The 20,552-nt window shown below is 44.0% G+C and overlaps 1 protein-coding gene across 3 annotated transcripts in view; it reads left to right on the top strand.

Annotated features, from left to right (window-relative positions):
* FARP1 (FERM, ARH/RhoGEF and pleckstrin domain protein 1) overlaps positions 1-20,552 on the top strand; it is a 305,988-nt gene that overhangs the window by 193,357 nt on the left and 92,079 nt on the right. For all 3 annotated transcript variants that reach the window (XM_018056422.1, XM_018056421.1, XM_018056420.1), the window contains exon 3: positions 7,076-7,180. In XM_018056422.1, the coding sequence (XP_017911911.1) occupies positions 7,076-7,180 (105 nt within the window). The remainder of the gene's footprint in view (positions 1-7,075; positions 7,181-20,552) is intronic.

Raw genomic sequence — 20,552 nt, 5'->3', positions numbered from 1 at the left:
ACCTCTGGACTCTGCCCTTGGGGACATGGTGGCACACCCAGCAGCACGGAGATGGGCTTTCCATCCCACGACCATGCAGAGACATGCCCGTGGGGCTGGGAAATAGGATATCCTCCTCACTGTCAACCCATCCCCCTGCCCTTTATTCTATCAGCTAGCATTTCCCCATCACAGTGGAAGCTATGGTGCCAGAGAACTCGTGTTCCGTGCCAGGCTCTTTGCTTCATACTTTGCAGTCAGAGTTTTATTTTTTTCTCGCATTGATCCTAAGGGGTCGACAGCATCTCCAGTCTCTTCATGGCCCCACGTACCATGGGCTGAATGGTGTCCCCGCTTTCCGTAATTCGTTCATGGCCACCCCGACTCCCAGTGGGGCTGTATTTGGAATAAGGAGGTGTAGGTTGGGCCAAATGAGGTCATAAGGGTGTAGCCCTGATCGCATAGGATTCGTATCCTTCTCAGAAATGACATCAGAGTGTGCTCTTACTTTGCATGTGTGTGTGCCTCTCTAACTTAGTTAGCACTCATCATACATTCTAATTTAGTCGCTTTGTCGCTTTCGTGTCTGACCCTTGACTCAGAGAGAAAGAGAGAGAGAGAGAGAGACGTGTTGAATTGATCTCCATTTCCTCGGCCCCTAGCACAGTGCCTGTATGTGGCTACCCACTTGACAGACGTACCCCAGGCTTCTTAAGCCACCGTAGCTATTAATACTTCCACCCAGCTGTTCAAAACCTGCCAAAGGGGCAGGAGGAGAATTTGCGGTGTTAACAGTGCCTGTGTGGAGGGTTAGTGGGCTATGGAAATCGGAACAATGTTCTAATAGGTAGTGATGGTAGCAAAAAGGAGCCGAGGGCTTTGAGAGAGCCTTTTCCTCTTGCAGGAGAAGAGCAAGCCCTGGTTGTCATGGTTACGTTAATCCCAAATGAGAGAAAAACAAAATACTTCCCAGAAACCGCTCTCTGAAACCTCAGCAGATGCACATTTTGTGCACTTGGTCAAATGTTATCTCCATCCATTTCCATCTATGAGATTATTTCAGCACGGCAGACGTTAGCTTCTATCAAGTGAGGTGACTCCTTTGTTCAGCCCTACGGAGGAGGTGGGGAGGGTGTAGAAGACACTCCCAACCCAGAAAGAATTGTCTTTATTCTTTTAGAGGAGAAAGAAAATACTTCCTCATAAAACCTGAGGTGACAGAAATAACCTGAAGGCACAGACATATTTTAAAGGCACAAAAAACCAAAGCGACTTTGATTCACCATTTTTAATAGCTTGAAGCTCTGTGTGAATTCGTACTATTTATTATTCAGCGCTTCGTTGCCAGACACTCCCCGAGAATGTAAACCTCCTCCTAAAATTTAATTTTATAGGATTCCATGAAAAGCCTGTTCAAAATGGAAAAAGCGGTGGGGACGCCAGTAAGCAATCAGCCACCTTATTTGTGCATCAGATTAAAATTCACATGCCTCTTGGAGCATAATTGAAAGTAGCCAATAAGAAAAAGTGATCAAAATTTGATTATGTGGTTTCACTAATCACCAGTTTGTTCTCTCAAATATAACATAAAATGACTATTTGGTTTCTTCTCTGTAAGGAGTACGCTTCTGGACTATTTCAATCCAGAGTGGCCATGTGTGGGGTCGGCTAGACTCTTCCTGAGTTTCTTAGAGGCTCTGAGAGTCTCAGAGGTCTGGCCTCTCAGCCCCAATAGAAACACTTGGGAACAATTAGGAAAACATTCATTGTAAGGTCCCTTTCATGTTAAACCACTATTCACATATATAGGTTTTCAAACGATGCCTACGTGACGTGGTTTTCCTTCCTCGTGTATGATCATTTGTGCGGTCGTAAATGTAAGTCTCTGTGTTTCTTAAAGGAAGCCGCTCTTTGAGAAAGTGCCTTTACAGATGAATGTTCTGGGTGTCTTTTCTTTGTGTTCTGACAGCTTAATCTGTGCTTTTGCCACTTTTCCCCACGTCCAGACTGTATTGACTCACTCACAGGTTTGTTTTAGCCGCAGAGGGCTGGTGGACTTGTAGGTGTTGAATCCCATCATCCGTCTAATGCATCTTTGCATCAGTGCAAAGCCTGCCCCAGGCGCACAGTTTGTGGTTACTTCCAACAATGTTCATATCATGCCCCCTTTTTTTTTTCGCCAGACAGGTAAAAGAGCCCTTTGTGCTGTCAAATACTAACAGCCCTTTCGTCGCACGCATGGATAATCGCTCATTTCCCCCATGTGATAAGGCTCTTCGCAGCCACTCACCTTGAGCTGGGCCCCACCGCCCTCAGTGTTATGCTAAGATCTAACGTAAAGAAAGTGGATTCTTTATTTTGTTGTTCTTAAAGATAGTTTTTAAACAGGCTCTATTGTGAGTAACCCTCTTCGATCATTTGTAGCTATGAATACCATCCTCTGTTTACTTTTTTTTTTCCTGGTCTTCTTTTTCTGCATTGTTAAATTTTGGTAAAATGAACACAGTAAAAGATTTACCATTTTAGCCATTCTTAAGTGTACAATTCAGAGGTGTTAAGTACATTCACAGGGTTGTGCAACCATCCATTTTAGATTCCGTGGTGTGATTTTTGAGCAGAATTACTTATAATGTGAAGTTCAAAGAATTCCTTGGAGACAAACATGAAGGATGTTGATGATTAATGGAGTGAATCCACTGTTGGAAGGAAGGAGGGGGATGACTTTTCTTAAAGAACGTGGATTAAACTTCTCTGGCTTCCCTTCTCTGAGGTGCCTCCTCTGAAGCTGAATTCAGCTCTGCGTGCATTAATGAAACCCACACATTTCTACACTAACTCTTAGAAGAGAATAGGGTCCCTGAACTTTGCTGTTGTGATGTCTAGAAACATTTTAGGCATAGCTGCCTGGTGTGCATTGAAACGTTAATGCCATGTCCATTTTCCCATGCAGTTGTCATGTACTGACTGCACTCCAACCCTTAGAAATACTTTCTAGTAATGCTACATACTGGCTTTCCTTATATCCCTGAAGATAGCCGGTATTGACGGGAGAATTCATATAATGCATTAAAGGCATCTATTTTACAGGCCAATTTTAAGAGCTATATCAGTCAAGTGAAAAGTATGAAAGTGTTAGTCATGTCTGACTGTTTGCGACCCCATGGACTGTAGCCCACCAGGCTCCTCTGTCCGTGGAATTCTCCAGGCTAGAAAACTGGAGTGGGTAGCCATTTCCTTCTCCGGGAGATCTTCCCAGGGATCAAACCCACGTCTCTTGCGTCTCCTGCATTTGTGGGCAGATTCTTTACTGTCTGAGTCACCAGGGAAGCCCAAACTTGAAATTAACTTCTCCCTATATAAAAACTGGGGTCCCATTGAAAAGTCATTTTGTGTCAAAGATTTGTACAAAGTAATACATTTTAAGGAAATTTTTAAGGCTTGAGACAAGACTTATATCATGTGTTAACTAGGCTGACTCTGAGCATCTATTTCCAGCCTCTTATTATTACCAGTGTGTGCTCGGTATGGTCACAAAAATCCCTGTCAACTCCGCCAAGGACCTAATTCAGCGGTAATAATACTCTCTCTCCTTGGTATGTTCCACCAAATGCTTAGTTGATCATCGTTCTGTAAAGGTGTCCATGGTATGCTGATTTCTGATTTTTTAAAACTTGTTTAGACTTTCAGCGTTGAATTGTAAAGCCTCATTTCCCAGCCCCTGTAAATCCAAATGAAGTTATCAGATTCACTTAGTTCCAGGAATTCTTTGGAAGACAGTGAGTGCTTGCCAGCTGGTCAGATAATCGGTGCTGTGTTTTAAGACAAGTAGGAAATGTCAGGAATGGTGAGAAAGAAGAATTGTGAAACTAGAATGTGGTCTTCTCTTAAAAAATAAACTTAACGATACAGGAATTTCTCTACAACTTCTCGGCACCCAACACATTCCTATCATGGTTTTGTTAGCTGGTGTCTGCTGATTCTGCTGGATGGAGAGGAGGCCCCTGAACAAGGAGCTGTGTCTAAGTTCTTCATGTAACTCTATGGAGGCAGGTGTGAGAATTTGAACCCAAGGACCCCATGGGCCTGGCTAGTGAATTCCCAAGTGTTCTTAATATGATATTGCTCTGCCAGGGAGGTGGGAAAAAAGATTGGTGACCAGTAATCCATGCAGCTGTTAACATTGGCTAAATGCAGGGGTGTGTGTGTGTGTGTGTGTGTGTGTGCGCGTGCGTGCGTGTGTGCGTGTGTGTGTGCGCGTGCGCGCGCTGGGTGGGGAACTTCCCAGATGGCTCAGTGGTAAAGAATCTGCCTGCCAATGCAGGAGACACGGGTTTGATCCCTGGGTCAGGAAGATCCCCTGGAGGAGGCAATGGCAATCCACTCCGGTATTCTTGACTGGGAAATCCCATGGGTAGTGGAACCTGGTGGGCTACAGTTCTTATAGTCGCAGAGTTAGACACGCATGTGTGTGCTGGATAGGGTGGCGGGGATCGGTTTGATTGACACGAATGGGGTTTACACACCATCACGTGTTAGTTGTGCCAGCGGGGTAATTGAGACGACTCTCCCAGTTACCTCTGGACCAGGCATTCAGTGTCTAGAGCCTTGTGAGTCTGAGATTATGCATGGAGACTGCTGCATGCCTTTAGGTAGCTGTGAGCATCTTATGAATTCCAACGAGGAATATAGGAGCATAAAGTGGTATCTGTTTAAAAGAAACATTCTTTATCTCTGGCTCCTCAGGTCACGCTGTTGGGCAGCCTGATGGACGTGCCTGTCGTTGCGCTTGTCAGGGTCTGACTCCTCCTGGCTTTAGTCTCTTGGGTTACTAAGTGGCTCCTAAATTGCTCTGGTCTTCCCAGAAGGGAGGTGAAAGTATAAAACCAGTAACTGGAGATGACAAGGTCTTTAAAACATTTTTTCTTGCTGGGTTTGATCTGTGTGGTGGAATTGCATCTCTTTTGCAAGTGAGTCTTTAAGAATTGGTGTTCGCTTCAGCAACACATACACTAAAATTGGAACGATACAGAGAAGATTAGTAGATTATTAGCAGATGACGCAAATTTGTGAAGTGTTCCATGTTTGGGGGGCTTCCTTAGTGGCTCAGCTGGTGAAGAATCTGCACACAACGCGGAAGACCTGGGTTCAATCCCTGGGTTGGGAAGGTCCCCTGGAGAAGGGAAAGGCTACCCACACCAGTATTCTGGCCTGGAGAATTCCATGGACTGTATAGTCCAGACACGACTGAGTAACTTTCACTTTCTTTCCTTTAAGAATTGACCAGAGAGTGAAAAGAAACCGAGGCATATGATGCGAAGCTGTTGAGGGTAGAAAATGGGTTCTTGCATATCATTTCCCTTTCACTGCAGACTCAAGGTATAGAGTATATATGTGTGATACGGATTTCAGCAGACGTCGAAGGAGTGCCAGGGACTCTGCCAGGAGGAACAGAAAGGTGACCACGTAGCCCAGAGTTTCATTAGAGAGACAGGCTTATGGATACTTAACTACATATTAATAGAACACGATGGAATGAGTGATTGTATTCATGTCTTCTTTCACTGGGCATTCTGGGTAAGGCTGTTAAGAACCTATGGCCTTAAAAACACTCTATTTGTTCTTCCCTTTCTGACTTTGTTGTATGGCAGAAACCAACACAACACTGTAAAAAAATTTTTTTTAATTTAAATAAATAGAAACATAACCTATGGCTTCTATACTCATGCATATGAAGTCTAGATGAGCCTGTACAAAGTCTAGAGAGGAAAGCCATGCATTCTGCCACATTTGTTGGGGAGGGAGAGGACCCAGGGACAGGCTTTCAGCTGTCACAAAATGGGCATGGGATCATAAAGGCTACCATCGCACAAAACTGCACACAAATAATATTTGTAGCATCTGTAGTAATTGCTAAAAACTTGGGCCACTGAGATATTCTTCAGTAGATGAATGGTTGAGCAAACGGTAGTCCCCTCAGGCAGTGGCGTATTATTTGGCAATAAAAAGAGATGACGAGCGTGCCATGACAAGAATGTGGGAAGTTTTAAATTCATGACACTAAGTGAAAAGCACCAATCTGGAAAGTCTCCATACTGTATGATTCTAGCTATGTGACGGCGTGGAAGGGGCAAAACTGTAGACTGTAAAAAGATCAGTGGTTGCCAGGGGTTCAGGGTACGGGAAGGAGGAGGGGTGAAAGAGGGGAGTACAGTGGATGTTTAGGGCTGCTGAAGCTCGCCCGTGTGATCCTGTGATGGGGGCTTTATGATGTTACACCTTTGTCAAAACCCATAATCTATAGACACAGTGAATCCTAATGTACGCTGTAGTCTTCTCACGGTGATAATGTATTAATGTTGGCTCCGCAGTTGTAGCAAATGTACTATGCTATTCCAATATGTCAGTAAGAGGAGACCCCGGGTGTGGAGGGTACCTGGTACACACGTACTCTGCGTACGCACTTCCTGCTCAGCTTTCTGGAAACTGCTGTAAAAAATAAAGTGTATTTTTTAAAATGTATTGTGTTGAAGTTGATTTTACAATGTTGTGCTTTCCCCTACCCTACTTTCCCGAACCCCTGCTGTACAGCAAAGGGGTTGTTATACATATATATACAATTCTTTTTCATGGTGGTTTATCACAGGATATTGAATAGAGTGCCCTGTGCTCTGCAATAGGACCTTGCTGTTGTTCCATCCTCTGTATGGTAGATCGCATCTGCTAATCCCAGACTCCCAATCCGTGCCCCCCCGCTCGGTACCCACGAGTCTGTTGTCTGTCTGTGAGTCTGTTTCTGTTTTGTAGACAATTTCATTTGTGGAATATTTTACATTCCATATGCAAGTGATTTCGTATGATATTTGTCCGTTTTTTAAGGGGCATAGTGCCCGGCATTGGGGTGAGGAAAAGCTGGCAGAGGTCAGCCTGGAAGCATGAGAGCAGCGTGGGGCGGGAACCAGCAGTGTGCCCAGGCGGGGCTGGGGGGTGCGGCGCTGTTACAGACCCGGGCACAAGAGGCCTCCTGCAGCGGGAGCCGTGGTTTGTTTCCGTAGCTGCCTGTCTCCAAGGGCCTAACGCCTGCTCTTTTTGTTCCCAGCAAAGAGCCCCCGGGAAAGTGCTGCTGGATGCCGTGTGCAACCACCTCAACCTCGTGGAAGGAGACTATTTTGGCCTCGAGTTTCCCGACCACAAGAAGATCACGGTAGGTGATGTCCATGAGATGTTGCTGTTTTACCATCTGTTCGACTTAAGAGAGGGGAATAACTGGGACCTTTCTGGGCCTGACTGAAGTGTACACCAGAAAAAGTACCCAGGAAGCCCTTGATGATCTGTCTTTGAAAGTAATGTGTGCGCATGATGAGCAGGTCCACAGAGAGTGCACAGTGCAGGCCGCCTCCCTCTCCCTCTCCCTCCAGGAGCCACCAGCACCAGAGTCTTGGGTTTCCTTCCTATAAAAGTCTGTGTATATGTGCACACAAACACATATTTTTGAAATATGATAAGGTGAAGAAGCAACACACTATGCCTATATCCTGAGGCCTTTCCTTTTCAGCACATAGAGTCTACTTCCTTCCTTTTCACGGTTTTGTACTATTCCACTGAATGGATATACCATCACTTAACAATCTTTGCTGTAAAGGGTGGGATACATAGGTTGTACTAAATTGTTTGCTATTACAAATGATGCTCCAGTGAACATACTGATGCGTTCGTGTCTGCATTCATGGTCAAGGATTTATCTCAGTTCAGATCCAAAGGCACAGAATTGTATCATCTATGAGTTCAAGCCTTTTTTTTTTAAATTGGAGTATAGTTGCCTGCTTTAGATTGTTGTTGATCAAGAATTTGAAGTTTGCTAAATATGTCATGTAGGTCTTTAAAAAGGTTTCATTGACTTGATCCCAAAGTTTAGAATATAACTTATTGTTACTCTTTCTCTTTTGGCTGACGGCACTTTCTCAAGGTTGAATCCTCGTCTGCCTCTTAAGAGGCACCCTTTTAGGGTGTAAATGTATTGACTGCATTTCTATTTACCTTTTCATTCAGTCCACACTGAGTGCCCAGAACTTTTGCTGGTCACTGCAGACCCAACAGGAGTGAGATGGAGAGAACGTAGGATCCAGGTGGGGCATCAAACTGAGTCTTTGGAGACGGAAATGGCAACCCACTCCAGTATTCTTGCCTGGAGAATCCCATGGACAGAGGAGCCTGGAGGGCCACAGTCTACGGGGTCACAAAGTGTTGGACACGACTGAGCGACTAAACAACAGCAATAACAACCATCAAACTGAGTCAGTGGCCAGTTCAAGACGTGTGGCACAGAGTCCACTGGAAGCAGGGGGCGTGGGGCACTGGGGACAGCAAACGACACTTGTGTTCAGGAAATCCCTCCCAGATACTGCAAAATAGAGTCCTCTGAGGCCAGTAGGAGTTGACCTGATAGGGTGTTCCAGGGAGGTGGGCACCAGATGCCCAAAGCCCAGGTAGCAAGTAGGCTATTCAGGAACCTGCAGATGAGGCTGAAGTTTAGAGGTAGGTGGAGGAGGGCTCTGCTGAAGGCGGGAAGGATAAAAGCCCTGAAAGGTGAGCAGGGAGCCGGGTCTATTTCAAAGGGCTTTCTGTACCATTACTGCCCAGTAGCAATAGAATATGAGCCACAAACTTAATTTCAATTTTTCTAGCAGTTGATGTTTTAAAAGTTTGTAATAAGTGAAATTAATAGCCTATTTAATTTGATATAAAACATCCAAAATCATAACATGAAATCAACATCAAAACCTCTGAATGGGTGATTTTACTTTTTTTTCCCTGCTTAGTCTTTGAATCCAATATATATGTGACAGTCACAGCCAGACCAGCTGTCTTTGAAGTGCTTGGTGGTCATGTGTGTGGGGACAGCACAGCTCTGTACTGAGCTAATATGTTTGGGAAGCTGTAAATGCATTTTAAAGAGAGTGTGACATGATCTGATTTATGGTGTAGAAAGAGAACTGTCACTGGATTGGATTAGGGGAAGACCGGGGGATCTAACATGTATCTAAAGATGGGCACAAACTAGGTTTTCTCAACATACCTCTAACCTCTAAGCCTTCTGGGATTCCCTGGTAGCTCAGTTGATAAAGAACCTGCCTGCAGCGCAGGAGACCCTGATTCAGCTCCTGGGTCGGGAAGATCTGATAGAGAAGGGATAGGCTACCCACTCCAGTATTCTTGGGCTTCCCTTGTGACTCAGCTGGTAAAGAATCAGCCTGCAATGTGGGAGACCTGGGTTTGATCCCTGGGTTGGGAAGATTCCCCTGAAGAAGGGACAGGCTGCCTGCTCCAGTATTCTGGCCTGGAGAATTCCATGGACTGTATAGTCCATGGGGTTGTAGAGAGTCAGACGTGACAGCCACTTTCACTTTCCCTTTCTAAGCCTTCTTGGCCATTTTCTGGTGCTTACATTAAATCGAAGCTTCCCTGACTCCCAGTCCTCTTTCTGATGGGACAGATGACCACAGAGGGGCCGCAACTAATGCCACATTCATTTATGCATCTAACAATTATTTGTGCCAATGCCAAGCCAGCATCAAACTTCATACAGAAGAAGACACATGCTTTGAAGGGACAGCTTGTCAGCAATAGTTACTATTTCCAGTCGTTAGACGTGCCTGCTTAGGAAAGTTGATAAGGAAACAAATAATTATCATACCATGTAGCAACTTCAGTGGAACATTGTTTCTTAGACTTGTTTTTGTATTACAGTAATGGTTCTCAAAACACCTGAAGGTTTCTTCTCTCATTATTTCTAACAACCTGCCTGTGGTTTTCCTGACTCCAGTCTTACCCTGTTCTGATCCTCCTGAAGTTTCTTTTCTCAACTGTAAATTGGCAGTGGTGAGGGTACCGAGACCGGATAGCAAGAGGGTTGTTCCGTTTCTGGGTCAACCAATTAGCTATTGGCAGAGCTAGGATTCTAACCGCATCTTCTGACCTCAGGCTTGGTGCCTTTTGTATTGGCTGTGGGTGGTTCTCTTTCACTAGGGTTTACAAACCTGTTGATCTTTCAGAGGTGACTTGTTTCAGCTTTTATCAGGCTTGATTTTTAGGATTTCACTGTTTGCTTATTATATTGTTTTGGAGTGTGTTCAACTGCAAAATTCACGAAACCCATTAATGACGGCTTAAAGACATAGAAGCTAACTGTTACAAATAGAGGCCACTACCTGAGAGCTTACCGCACACCGGAGTGCTCTAGTTCCTGTGGACTCAGTAGTGAACAAGGCCCACATTCTAAAGCAGGGAGCAGCAAAGTCTTGTTTTTCAAGGGCCAGATAGTGAATACTAGAATAGACTTTACGCACCAGAGTGTTTCCACTCCAGCTCTTCAGCCCTTCCCTTGTAGTGTAAATGAATGGGCATGGATTTGTTTCAATAAAACTTTATTGTTATCATTATCATCATTACCATTTTTCTTCACTATGGTCAAAAATAGATCACCACGAAATGTACCATCGTAGCCATTTTTAAGTAAGTGTGCAGTACAGTAGTGTGACGTATATTCATTGTTGTGCATCGGAGAGGACTTTCATTATATAAAGCTGAAACTCTGCACCCGATCAACAACTAGTTCCCTTCCTCCTCCCCCCAGCCCCTGGGGGTCACCATTCTGCCTTCTGTTTCCATGAGTTTGATCGCTTTAGATACCTCACGTAAGTGGCACCACACAGCATTTGTTCATTTGTGTCTGGCTTATTTCACCTGGCATGATGTCCTCAGGGTCCATTGATGTTGAAGCGTGTGTCAGAATATCTTTCCTTTTTAAGGCTGAATACTATTCCGTTGTTGGCTCCATCACATTTTGCTTACCCACTCGTCTGTCGATGGACATTTAGGTTGCTGCGCCCTTGCTTGTTGTGAATAATGCTGCAACGAACATGGGCGGGTTGTCATTATTATTTTTAATACTGCTGTCGTGATTATTACCTCTGCCAGGCTTCATTTGGGAGGCTGCTCACATAACTGACAAGCCAACAGGAAGCTTGTGGATGTGCTTCAGTCGTGTCTGACTCTTTGCAGCCCTGACTGTGGTCCCTACAGGCTCCTCTGTCCATGGGATTCTCCAGGCAAGAATACTGGAGTGGGTTGTCATGCCCTCCTGCAGAGGATCTTCGAGACCCAGGGATCGAACTCACATCTCTTTTGTCTCCTGCATTGGCAGGCGGGTTCTTTACCACTAATGCCGTCTGGGAAGCTCAACAGGAAGCGTGGTTGGTCTCAAATGCCCAGACCTGGGCTGTCTGTCACTACTGACTTTGTTTATTTATCTGTATGTGATGTGTTGGAGACTAATTGTTCCCCCAAGGTCCCCAGCATGCAAGGTTGTGAACCTTTGTCCCGAGGTGGTAAGGCCAGGCAATTCACGTTGCAGCTCAGCCTTCCACCCTTTTCTCATCATTTCTATCATTAAATAGCCCACATCAGAGCATTCTTCATAGTAAGGATTTGAAAAAGCTTCAGCACTTAAGAATGAATGCATTCCACTGTCTAAGATGTGTTTCTTAAGACTGGGAATAAACCAGTGATAATTAGTAAGTAATCAATTGTGCTCTATGCTTAATTAGACTTGCCCCATGGCTTGTCTGTTAATAGAGTTGATTGCTATGGTTTACATGCAAGTCAGGCCCATGTTGTCCTTGAGTCCAACAGCTGACCCATGGGACTGCCCCATAGGAGCAGAGAAATCTTACAATCAGCTTTTTTCCCCCACCATTGATTTGCCTTCCTATGGCAGGGACACTGGATCTTAGGAATCAGGACCCTCTACCTGACATGCCAGCTAGTGGGTACCTAGAGTCTGAAGGCTGGTAAAGGTCAGAGAGGTTGGGTTGCCAGTGGACTCAGAGAGCTCACTGTCCTTGAACTTCTACGGTGTGCCATGCACTCTGCTATTAACCTAAATGCACCTTGTTTGTTCTTCACCTTGTTCAGTCACCAAATCGTGTCTGCCTCTCTATAACTCCGTGAGCTGCAGCACGCCAGGCTTCCCTGTCCTTCACTATCTCCCAGAGCTTGCTCAAACTCAGGTCCATTGAGTTGGTGATGCCATCCAGCCATCTCACACTCTGTCGTCCCCTTCTCCTCCTGCCCTTAATCTTTCCCAGCATCAAGGTCTTTTCCAGTGAGTTGGCTCTTTACATCAGGTGGCCAAAGTATTGGAGCTTCAGCTTCAGCAGCAGTCCTTCCCGTGAATATTCAGGGTTGATTTTCTTTAGGGTGGACTAATTTGATCTCCTTGTTCTTCACCTTAGGGGTTGGCAGAAAGAGCCAGAGAATAAATTCGTTAGGCTTTGCAGGCTGTACTGTCTCTGTGGTGACTCCTCAGCTCTGCCACTGCCATGCAAAGCAGCCACAGACAGTGTACATGGATGATGGCGGTTGGGTTCCAATAAAACTTGATGTATGGACATGGACATTTGAATGTCATAGAGTTTTCACATGTCATGAAATACATTGCTACTGTTTTTTTCCCCAACCACTTAACAGCCCGTGATTGCTCTTGGACTGTAGCAAAGCCAGTCATAGGCTGGATTTGGCCCATAGGCCTTGGTTTACCAAATCTCTGCTTTACCGCATTTCCCCGAGGTAGGAGTTTAATCATCCACGTTTTACAATGAGCAGATTCAGTGTGGACTGTGTGACCGTGAGTCACAGGCAGACCTGTCTCAGGCGTTGCGAGTTCTCCTTACTTCACTTGTTGCCTTTGCTGCATCTTCCTGCTGCAAAGAGCTGTGCACACCAGGCAGCAAAGATGGGTGTGTATCTAAGATTTATCTTGTGGTTACTGGGGAGAGTGTGAACAGCTCTGTGTTACAGCCTGTAAATCTGTTTAAACCTTTGCTTTGTCATTTAGCAGCTGGGTGGATTCTGAATGTCTTTGATTTTTGTGCTTTATCTGAAAACTGGGATTAATAAATGACTATTTTACAAGGTTATCATGGGAATTCTTCAGATGCTTTATAATAATGAGCCCAGCAGAATTTCTGGCATAGCAAGACACTCAGATATCTGTTGGATTTTCTTCTTACATTCTAGCTCAGAAACCGGTGTGGCTGGCTCACCCATCTTTCATGAAAGTGATGATGCTCAGAGACCTGATAAAAAATTCCCTGTTTTATATAAATACATACTGGTAAAGCTTGGGCTTACCTGATGGCTCAGTTGGTAAAGAATCTGCCTGCAGTGCAGGAGACCCTGGTTCAATTCCTGGGTTGGGAAGATCCGCTGGAGAAGGGAGAGGCTGCCCACTCCAGTATTCTTGAGCTTTCCTTGTGGCTCAGCTGGTAAAGAATCCACCTGCAGTGTGGGAGACCTGGGTTCGATCCCTGGGTTGGGAAGATCCCCTGGAGAAGGGACAGGCTGCCCACTCCAGTATTCTGGCCTGGAGATTTCCATGGACTGTACAGTCCATGGGGTCGCAAAGAGTCAGACACGACTGAGTGACTTTCACTTTCAAAGCTCAGGAAGAATCTTTCATTCATTTTATAAACTTTATGCCAGGAAAAAAGGTTTGCCATTGGCAGGTGTCTTAGCTCAGGCTGCCATAACAGAATACCAAAGACTAGGAGGCTTGAACAACAGACATTTCATTTCTCTAAGTATTAGAGTCTGAGATCAGGGTATCAGCATGATCAGATTCTAGTGAGGACTCTGTTTCTGGCTTGTCAATGGCCACCTTTTCACTGTGTCCTCAAGCAGCAAAGAGAGAGATCTCTTTTTCTCTTCTCACAAGGCTACAATCCTAATAGATCAGAGCCCCACCTATATGACCTCATTAAACCTTAATTACCTTCTAAAGACCCCCATCTTTAGATAGAGCCACGTTCTTAATTACCTTCTAAAGACCCTCATCTCTAGATACAGCCACTTTGGGGGTTGGGGCTTCAACACAGGTATTTGAAGGACACAATTCAGTCCATAGCAGCAAGCATGCTTTCTAGCGCTTGAGGTCAGAGAGCACAGCTACTTGGGATAACAGCATCACTTACTGCTCCTTGTCCAGCTCTTCTAGGGTTGGGCAGATGTCCTTCATCTCTTAGTTGCAGCCTTGTGACCTTGCTTCTTCCTGGGGTCCTACGGACATCTGAAACCAGGAGGGGCTCCTTACAGAACATGCGAGGAGTAAAGGGTAAAGAACATTGCAGGCTTAAGAACAGATGAAAGTTGGGGCAGCCAGCAGAGGTGGGGTGGTAGAGCAGCCCCGTGGTTCAATCTGACTGGCAGGTGACAGGGCAGGTCCCAGAGGAGGCAGAGCTTTCCTCCGGGAGAGAATTGGGGGAAGGGCAACTTGCTGGAAAAATACAGCTATGCATAATCTTCCATTTCTTAGACTGGAAGAAAGCTATCTGAGGTTTTTGTTTGTTACCATTTTGTGTTTTATTTAATAGGCTTCATTTTTTAAGAAAAGCTCTATGTTTACAGAAAAATTGAGCAGAAAGTCAAGAGTGGTCCCCCCTGCTGTCTCTCCGTACACCGTGTCCCTTCTTATTAACATCTTACTTTATTGGTGTGATAATACATTATTATTACAGTTCCAGGTTCACATTAGGGTTCCTTTTTCATATTGTACCTTCTGTAGGTTTTGACAAATGTATGATAACATTTATCCATCCTTACAGTACTGTAAAAATCCCCTCTACTCTATGTATTGAGCCCTCTCTTTCCTCTGAGCCCCTAAGAACCACTGATTTTTTTTTTTTTTTCCCTTCAGTTTTTTCTTATTTTCTATGTTCTTGATGCTTCAGCATCTGGGGCCTCGCTGAACAAGAAAAGACTGCCCTTCCCAGAGCAGGCCAGTTCTTAGAGATGGCACATGGTTCCCCTGCCAGCACACCTCCAACATGCAAGTGAATGAATCCAGAGCCCAAGGCCCCTCTTCTGTCTGGCTCTTAGGCTTCAGAAGACAGAATTCATTTCCCATAATTATTCCAGGTATTAGACACCTAGAGATGGCCCGACACCCCAGAGCCCACTGTGAGGATTCAAGCTTCTCACCCTGACTTAGCTTGCCTTTCCCCATGGAAACCACGGTAATGCCTCCTGCGCGTGCTTGGTCCTTGCCCTTTCTGCTGCCGACCCTGGTGCTTCCCCACGTGGCCCTGCATGCTGTGACGTGTCTCCTCCTCCTGGAGACCATGAGTAACAAACTCTCTTTTCAATGGCAGTCATCTCCTCACCCCGCAGTATGTGAGTAATGAAGACCCTCATCTTAGTTTGGTTAAAGAAAGAAATACAGGGCAATGGCTTTCTAAATGGATAGTCTTGAGAAGATGGAAGTGGAATCATAGTTTTTGGATCTTCACAAACCCAAGATCCCACATAGAAACAGCTGCTTGGCAAAATCAAAATGCCCATGAACTACATTTATGCCAAAGCTGGGTGTCAAAGTGTCAGCCCAAGACCCCGAAGTACAAGTAACCCGAAACAAAGCGTCAGTCGGACACAAGGTCTTGTGTGCCGTATCAGGGCCTGTACGGGAGGAGATAGATGGGAGCACTGGGACATTTGATGGACCAAAGAAGGGAACCCTCAAAGAGCCACTGGAAAGCACCGGGGACAATCTGAGAAGAACGCTGGGAACTGGGAGCTCGAAGAGGCTGGATCAGTCCAGCTCCAGTGAGCTGGAGTAATTAATCTTCCAGGACAGGCCGCCACTCAGGAGGAACTATGGAGGATGGAACTGAAATTGAGTCAGGTCAGGACAATGGAGACAAATAATAGAGGGAGGAAACAGAGCCAGGGGATCTCAGAAAGCAAGCTGCCATTAAAAAATAAAAAAAGCATGGCCCAAAATCAATAGAAGAGGAAGCTCTGGGGGGTTAGAAAGCTACCGTGACCCATACCTTCTTCTCAAAAGGTTAGAAAACAGTTACCACATAAAAATGAGCAGCATAAATGCATCACAGTCATATTTAAAGTAACACCTTAAGTGGGTTGTTCCCAACACACCATGGATATAACCTTACCAAAGGGACCAGCTGGATGCAGGTGCCAAATTGCACTCAATACAGAGAGCAGAGGAACACGTCGAATGATACCCTTGAGTATATGCAATGTGCAAAATCCAGACTCCGGAAAATTCCACAGATCAGCAGATTCACTGTAAAGAAAAGAGGGGTAGAGGAAGAACCTGTAGGTGAAAAGACGCTGGAAGGACATAACATTTTTGAAAATTAGGAAGAATAAGCACTAGTATATAGAGATATACCACTTGATGAAGTGAAACTTCAAGAAATGTAGATGGTTACTGTAAAAATCTAGATAGTGGTGCCTTTGAGAAGGAGGGGGTTGGTTTTAGGATAAGATGGCTGATTGGCTGACAGAGTTCTATTTCTTGGCTTGGTTGATACAATAATTCACTAAGCTATACATTTGTTTTCAGTAGTTTTAAGCACTTGTATGTTATTTTAGACAGCTTTAAAATGGAGGGAAAAAATTAAAACAGAAGAAGCAAACTACAGATTAAAGGAGGAATATCCAATTAAGTAGCCAGAATGCCCAAATGAAATCCTTTGAACTGAATTTTTCAAAGCTAATGCAAATTGAACAAGTGATTTTAAATTGGTTAAAACCAAGCAGTTGATGTGTTCTGAGTACCATGCCTAAGGTCTACTGCTGAGCTCTTCTTTAAAAGTTGAGGTTCCCAAAGGTTAAATTTTTCCTCCAGGCTAAGGTCCTCTGAAGCCCCAGCCATTGCATTATAATATTCTTAGTTCTTTTTCCAAAACTTCCCTTTGCATACATGCATGAGTGCTAAGTTGCTTCAGTCATGTCTGACTCTTTTTGACCCTATGGACCTGCCCGCCAGGCTCCTCTGTCCATGGGATTCTCCAGACAAGAATACTGGAGTGGGGTTGCCATGCCCTCCTTCAGGGGATCTTCCCAACCCCAGGGATCGAACTCATGTCTCTTATGTCTCCTTCTCTGCCTGCCAGTCCATTGGCAGATGAATTCTTTACCACTAGCACCACCTGGTAAGCTCCCTTTGCATACACCTGGGATATCAAATGCTGCCTAGTGAATTTAATGGACTAATGCGTAAATACCTTTATACATTTGATCTCATACTTTGGTTTACAGATCTGTCTTTAATTCCCTTTTATTTAAAGCTTTCCTTGTAAATAAGTACATTCTCAATTTTTCAGTTCAAATTTTATTCATGTGTTCCTTCACCAGTCTTTTTTTTTTTTTTAAGGGATGAGTCTACATTAAGAGAGACTTAATGGACATAAGCAGATATGAAGCACGGTCCTGGATTGGATGTTAGTTTTAACAGATCACAGAAAGGACATTCCTTCAGTTCAGTTTAGTCGCTCAGTTGTGTCCAACTCTTTGCGACCCCATGAACCGCAGCACACCAGGCCTTCCTGTCCATCACCAGCTCCCGGAGTCCACCCAAACCCATGTCCATTGAGTCGGTGATGCCATCCAACCATCTCATCCTTGTCGTCCCCTTCTCTTCCTGCCCTCAGTCTTTCCCAGCATCCGGGTCTTATCAAATGAGTCAGCTCTCCGCATCAGGTGGCTAAAGTATTGGAGTTTCAGCTTCAACATTAGTCCCTCCAATGAACAACCAGGATTGATCTCCTTTAGGATGGACTGGTTGGATCTCCTTGCAGTCCAAGGGGCTCTCAAGAGTCTTCTCCAACACCACAGTTCAAAAGCATCAATTCTTCTGTGCTCAGCTTTCTTTATAGTCCAGCTCTCACATCCATACATGACTACTGGAAAAACCATAGCCTTGACTAGACGGATCTTAGTCGACAAAGTAATGTCTCTGCTTTTTAACATGCTGTCTGGGTGGGTAATAACTTTCCTTCCAAGGAGCAAGTGTCTTTTAATTTCATGGCTGCAGTCACCATCTGCAGTGATTTTGGAGCCCCCAAAAATAAAGTCTGACACTGTTTCCACTGTTCCTCATCTATTTCCCATGAAGTGATGGGACCAGATGCCATGATCTTAGTTTTCTGAATGTTGAGTTTTAAGCCAACTTTTCACTCTCCTCTTTCACTTTCATCAAGAGACTCTAGTTCTTCTTCACTTTCTGCCATAAGGGTGATGTCATCTGCATATCTGAGGTTATTGATATTTCTCCTGGCAATCTTGATTCCACCTTGTGCTTCATCCAGCCCAGCGTTTCTCATGATGTACTCTGTATAGAAGTTAAATAAGCAGGGTGACAATATATAGTCTTGACATACTTCTTTTCCTATTTGGAACCGGTCTGTTATTCCATGTCCAGTTCTAACTGTTGCTCCCTGACCTGCATACAGGTTTCTCAAGAGGTAGGTCAGGTGGTCTGTTATTTCCATCTCTTTCAGAATTTTCCATAGTTTACTGTGATCCAGACAGTCAAAGGCTTTGGCATAGTCAATAAAGAAGAAATAGATGTTTTTCTGAAACTCTCTTGCTTTTTCCATGATCCAGCGGATATTGGCAATTTGATCTCTGGTTCCTCTGCCTTTTCTAAAACCAGCTTGAACATCAGGAAGTTCACGGTTCACATATTGCTGAAGTCTGGCTTGGAGGATCTTGAGCATGACTTTACTAGCATGTGAGATGAGTGCAATTGTCTGGTAATTTGAGCATTTTTTGGCATTGCCTTTCTTTGGGATTGGAATGAAAACTGACCTTTTCTAGTCCTATGGCCACTGCTGAGTTTTCCAAACTTGCTGGCATATTGAGTGCAGCACTTCCACAGCATCATCTTTTAGGATTTGAAATAACTCAACTGGAATTCCATCACCTCCACTAGCTTTGTTCATAGTGACACTTCCTAAGGCCCACCTGGCTACACATTCCAGGATGTCCAGGTCTAGGTGAGTGTGAGTGATCACACCTTCATGATTATCTGGGTAGTCAAGATCTTTTTGTACAGTTCTCCTGTGTATTCCTGCCACCTCTTCTTAATATCTTCTGCTTCTGTTAGGTCCATACCATTTCTGTCTTTTTTTGTATGGGCTCATGCAAAGAGCCCATCTTTGCATGAAATGTTCCCTTGGTATCTCTGATTTTCTTGAAGAGATCTCTAGTCTTTCCCATTCTGTTGTTTTCCTCTCTTTCTTTGCATTGATCGGTGAAGAAGGCTTTCTTAACTCTCTTTGCTATTCTTTGGAACTCTGCATTCAAATGGGTATATCTTCCTTTCTTCCTTGGCTTTTTGCTTCTCTTCTTTTCACAGCTATTTGTAAGGGCTCCTCAGACAGCCATTTTGCTTTTTTGCATTTCTTTTTCTTGGGGATGGTCTTGTTCCCTGTCTCCTATACAATGTCATAAACCTCCATCCATAGTTCATCAGGCACTCTGTCTATCAGATCTAGTCCCTTAAATCTATTTCTCATTTCTACCAGAGCAAACCATTCAATATCACAGTAATCCAAGTCTATGCCCCTACGAGTAATGCGGAAGAAGCTGAACGGTTCTATGAAGACTTACAAGACTTTTCATTATAGGAGACTGGAATGCAAAAGTAGGAAGTCAAGAAATACCTGGAGTAACAGGCAAATTTGGCCTTGAAATACAGAATGAAGCAGGGCAAAGGCTAACAGAGTTCTGCCAAGAGAACACACTGGTCATAGCAAACACCCTCTTCCAACAACACAGGAGAAGACTCTACACATGGACATCACCAGATGGTCAACACCGAAATCAGATTAATTATATTCTTTGCAGCCAAAGATGGAGAAGCTCTATACAGTCAGCAAAAACCAGACCGGGAGCTGACTGTGGCTCAGATCATGAACTCCTTATTGCCAAGTTCAAAATTAAATTGAAGAAAGTGGGGAAAACCACTAGACCATTCAGGATGTTCTTTATTCATATGCAAAAATTTGAGTAGTGTGAGTATTTGGTTTACAGAAAAAGGAAAAAGTTTACAGAATGGAAAGATAAACATCATTGACTAAAAAGCAAAAACTAAGTTATAAACAATATGACCTCATTTGGGATTTTAAAAAGTATACATATGTTTGTATCCAGGGACATTGCTCGTAGAAGATGTAGAACGGATATACACAAAGGCAGTGGGTCTTAAATCACACTCCCCAGGCCAACAAGCAGCAATAGCATTCAGTATCTCCTTAGCAATGCAGATTCTCAGGTCCTCACCCAGATAAGGAACTCTAGGTATATGTTATACCTATGGTATATGTTTTAACAAACTCTTAGGGTGAATGTGATACAAGCTCAATTCTTTTTTTCCTTTTTTATACTTTTTATTGGAGTATAGTTGCTTTACAATGTGTTAATTTCTGCTGTACAGCAAAGTGAATTAGCTATGAGGATACATATATATTCCTCTTTTTTAGATTTCCTTCCCATTTAGGTCATCACAGAGGATACAAGCTCAGTTCTGAGAACAATTTCATTAAAGTGTTAATCATGATCTCTCGGTAGTAGACTGTAATTTTTAAAATTTTGCTTTTGTGAATTATCTATAATTATCTATAGCTTGCATATAGATGATTCTGTACCAATAGATTATTTTTAAATTAAGAGGCTTTTAGGAGCATGTCACAAATTTTAATTTATTGTGT

The sequence above is a fragment of the Capra hircus genome, chromosome 12, assembly GCF_001704415.2.
Source record: "Capra hircus breed San Clemente chromosome 12, ASM170441v1, whole genome shotgun sequence".
In the NCBI taxonomy this organism is placed as follows: domain Eukaryota; kingdom Metazoa; phylum Chordata; class Mammalia; order Artiodactyla; family Bovidae; genus Capra; species Capra hircus.
This window is presented reverse-complemented; position numbering and strand designations above follow the sequence as displayed.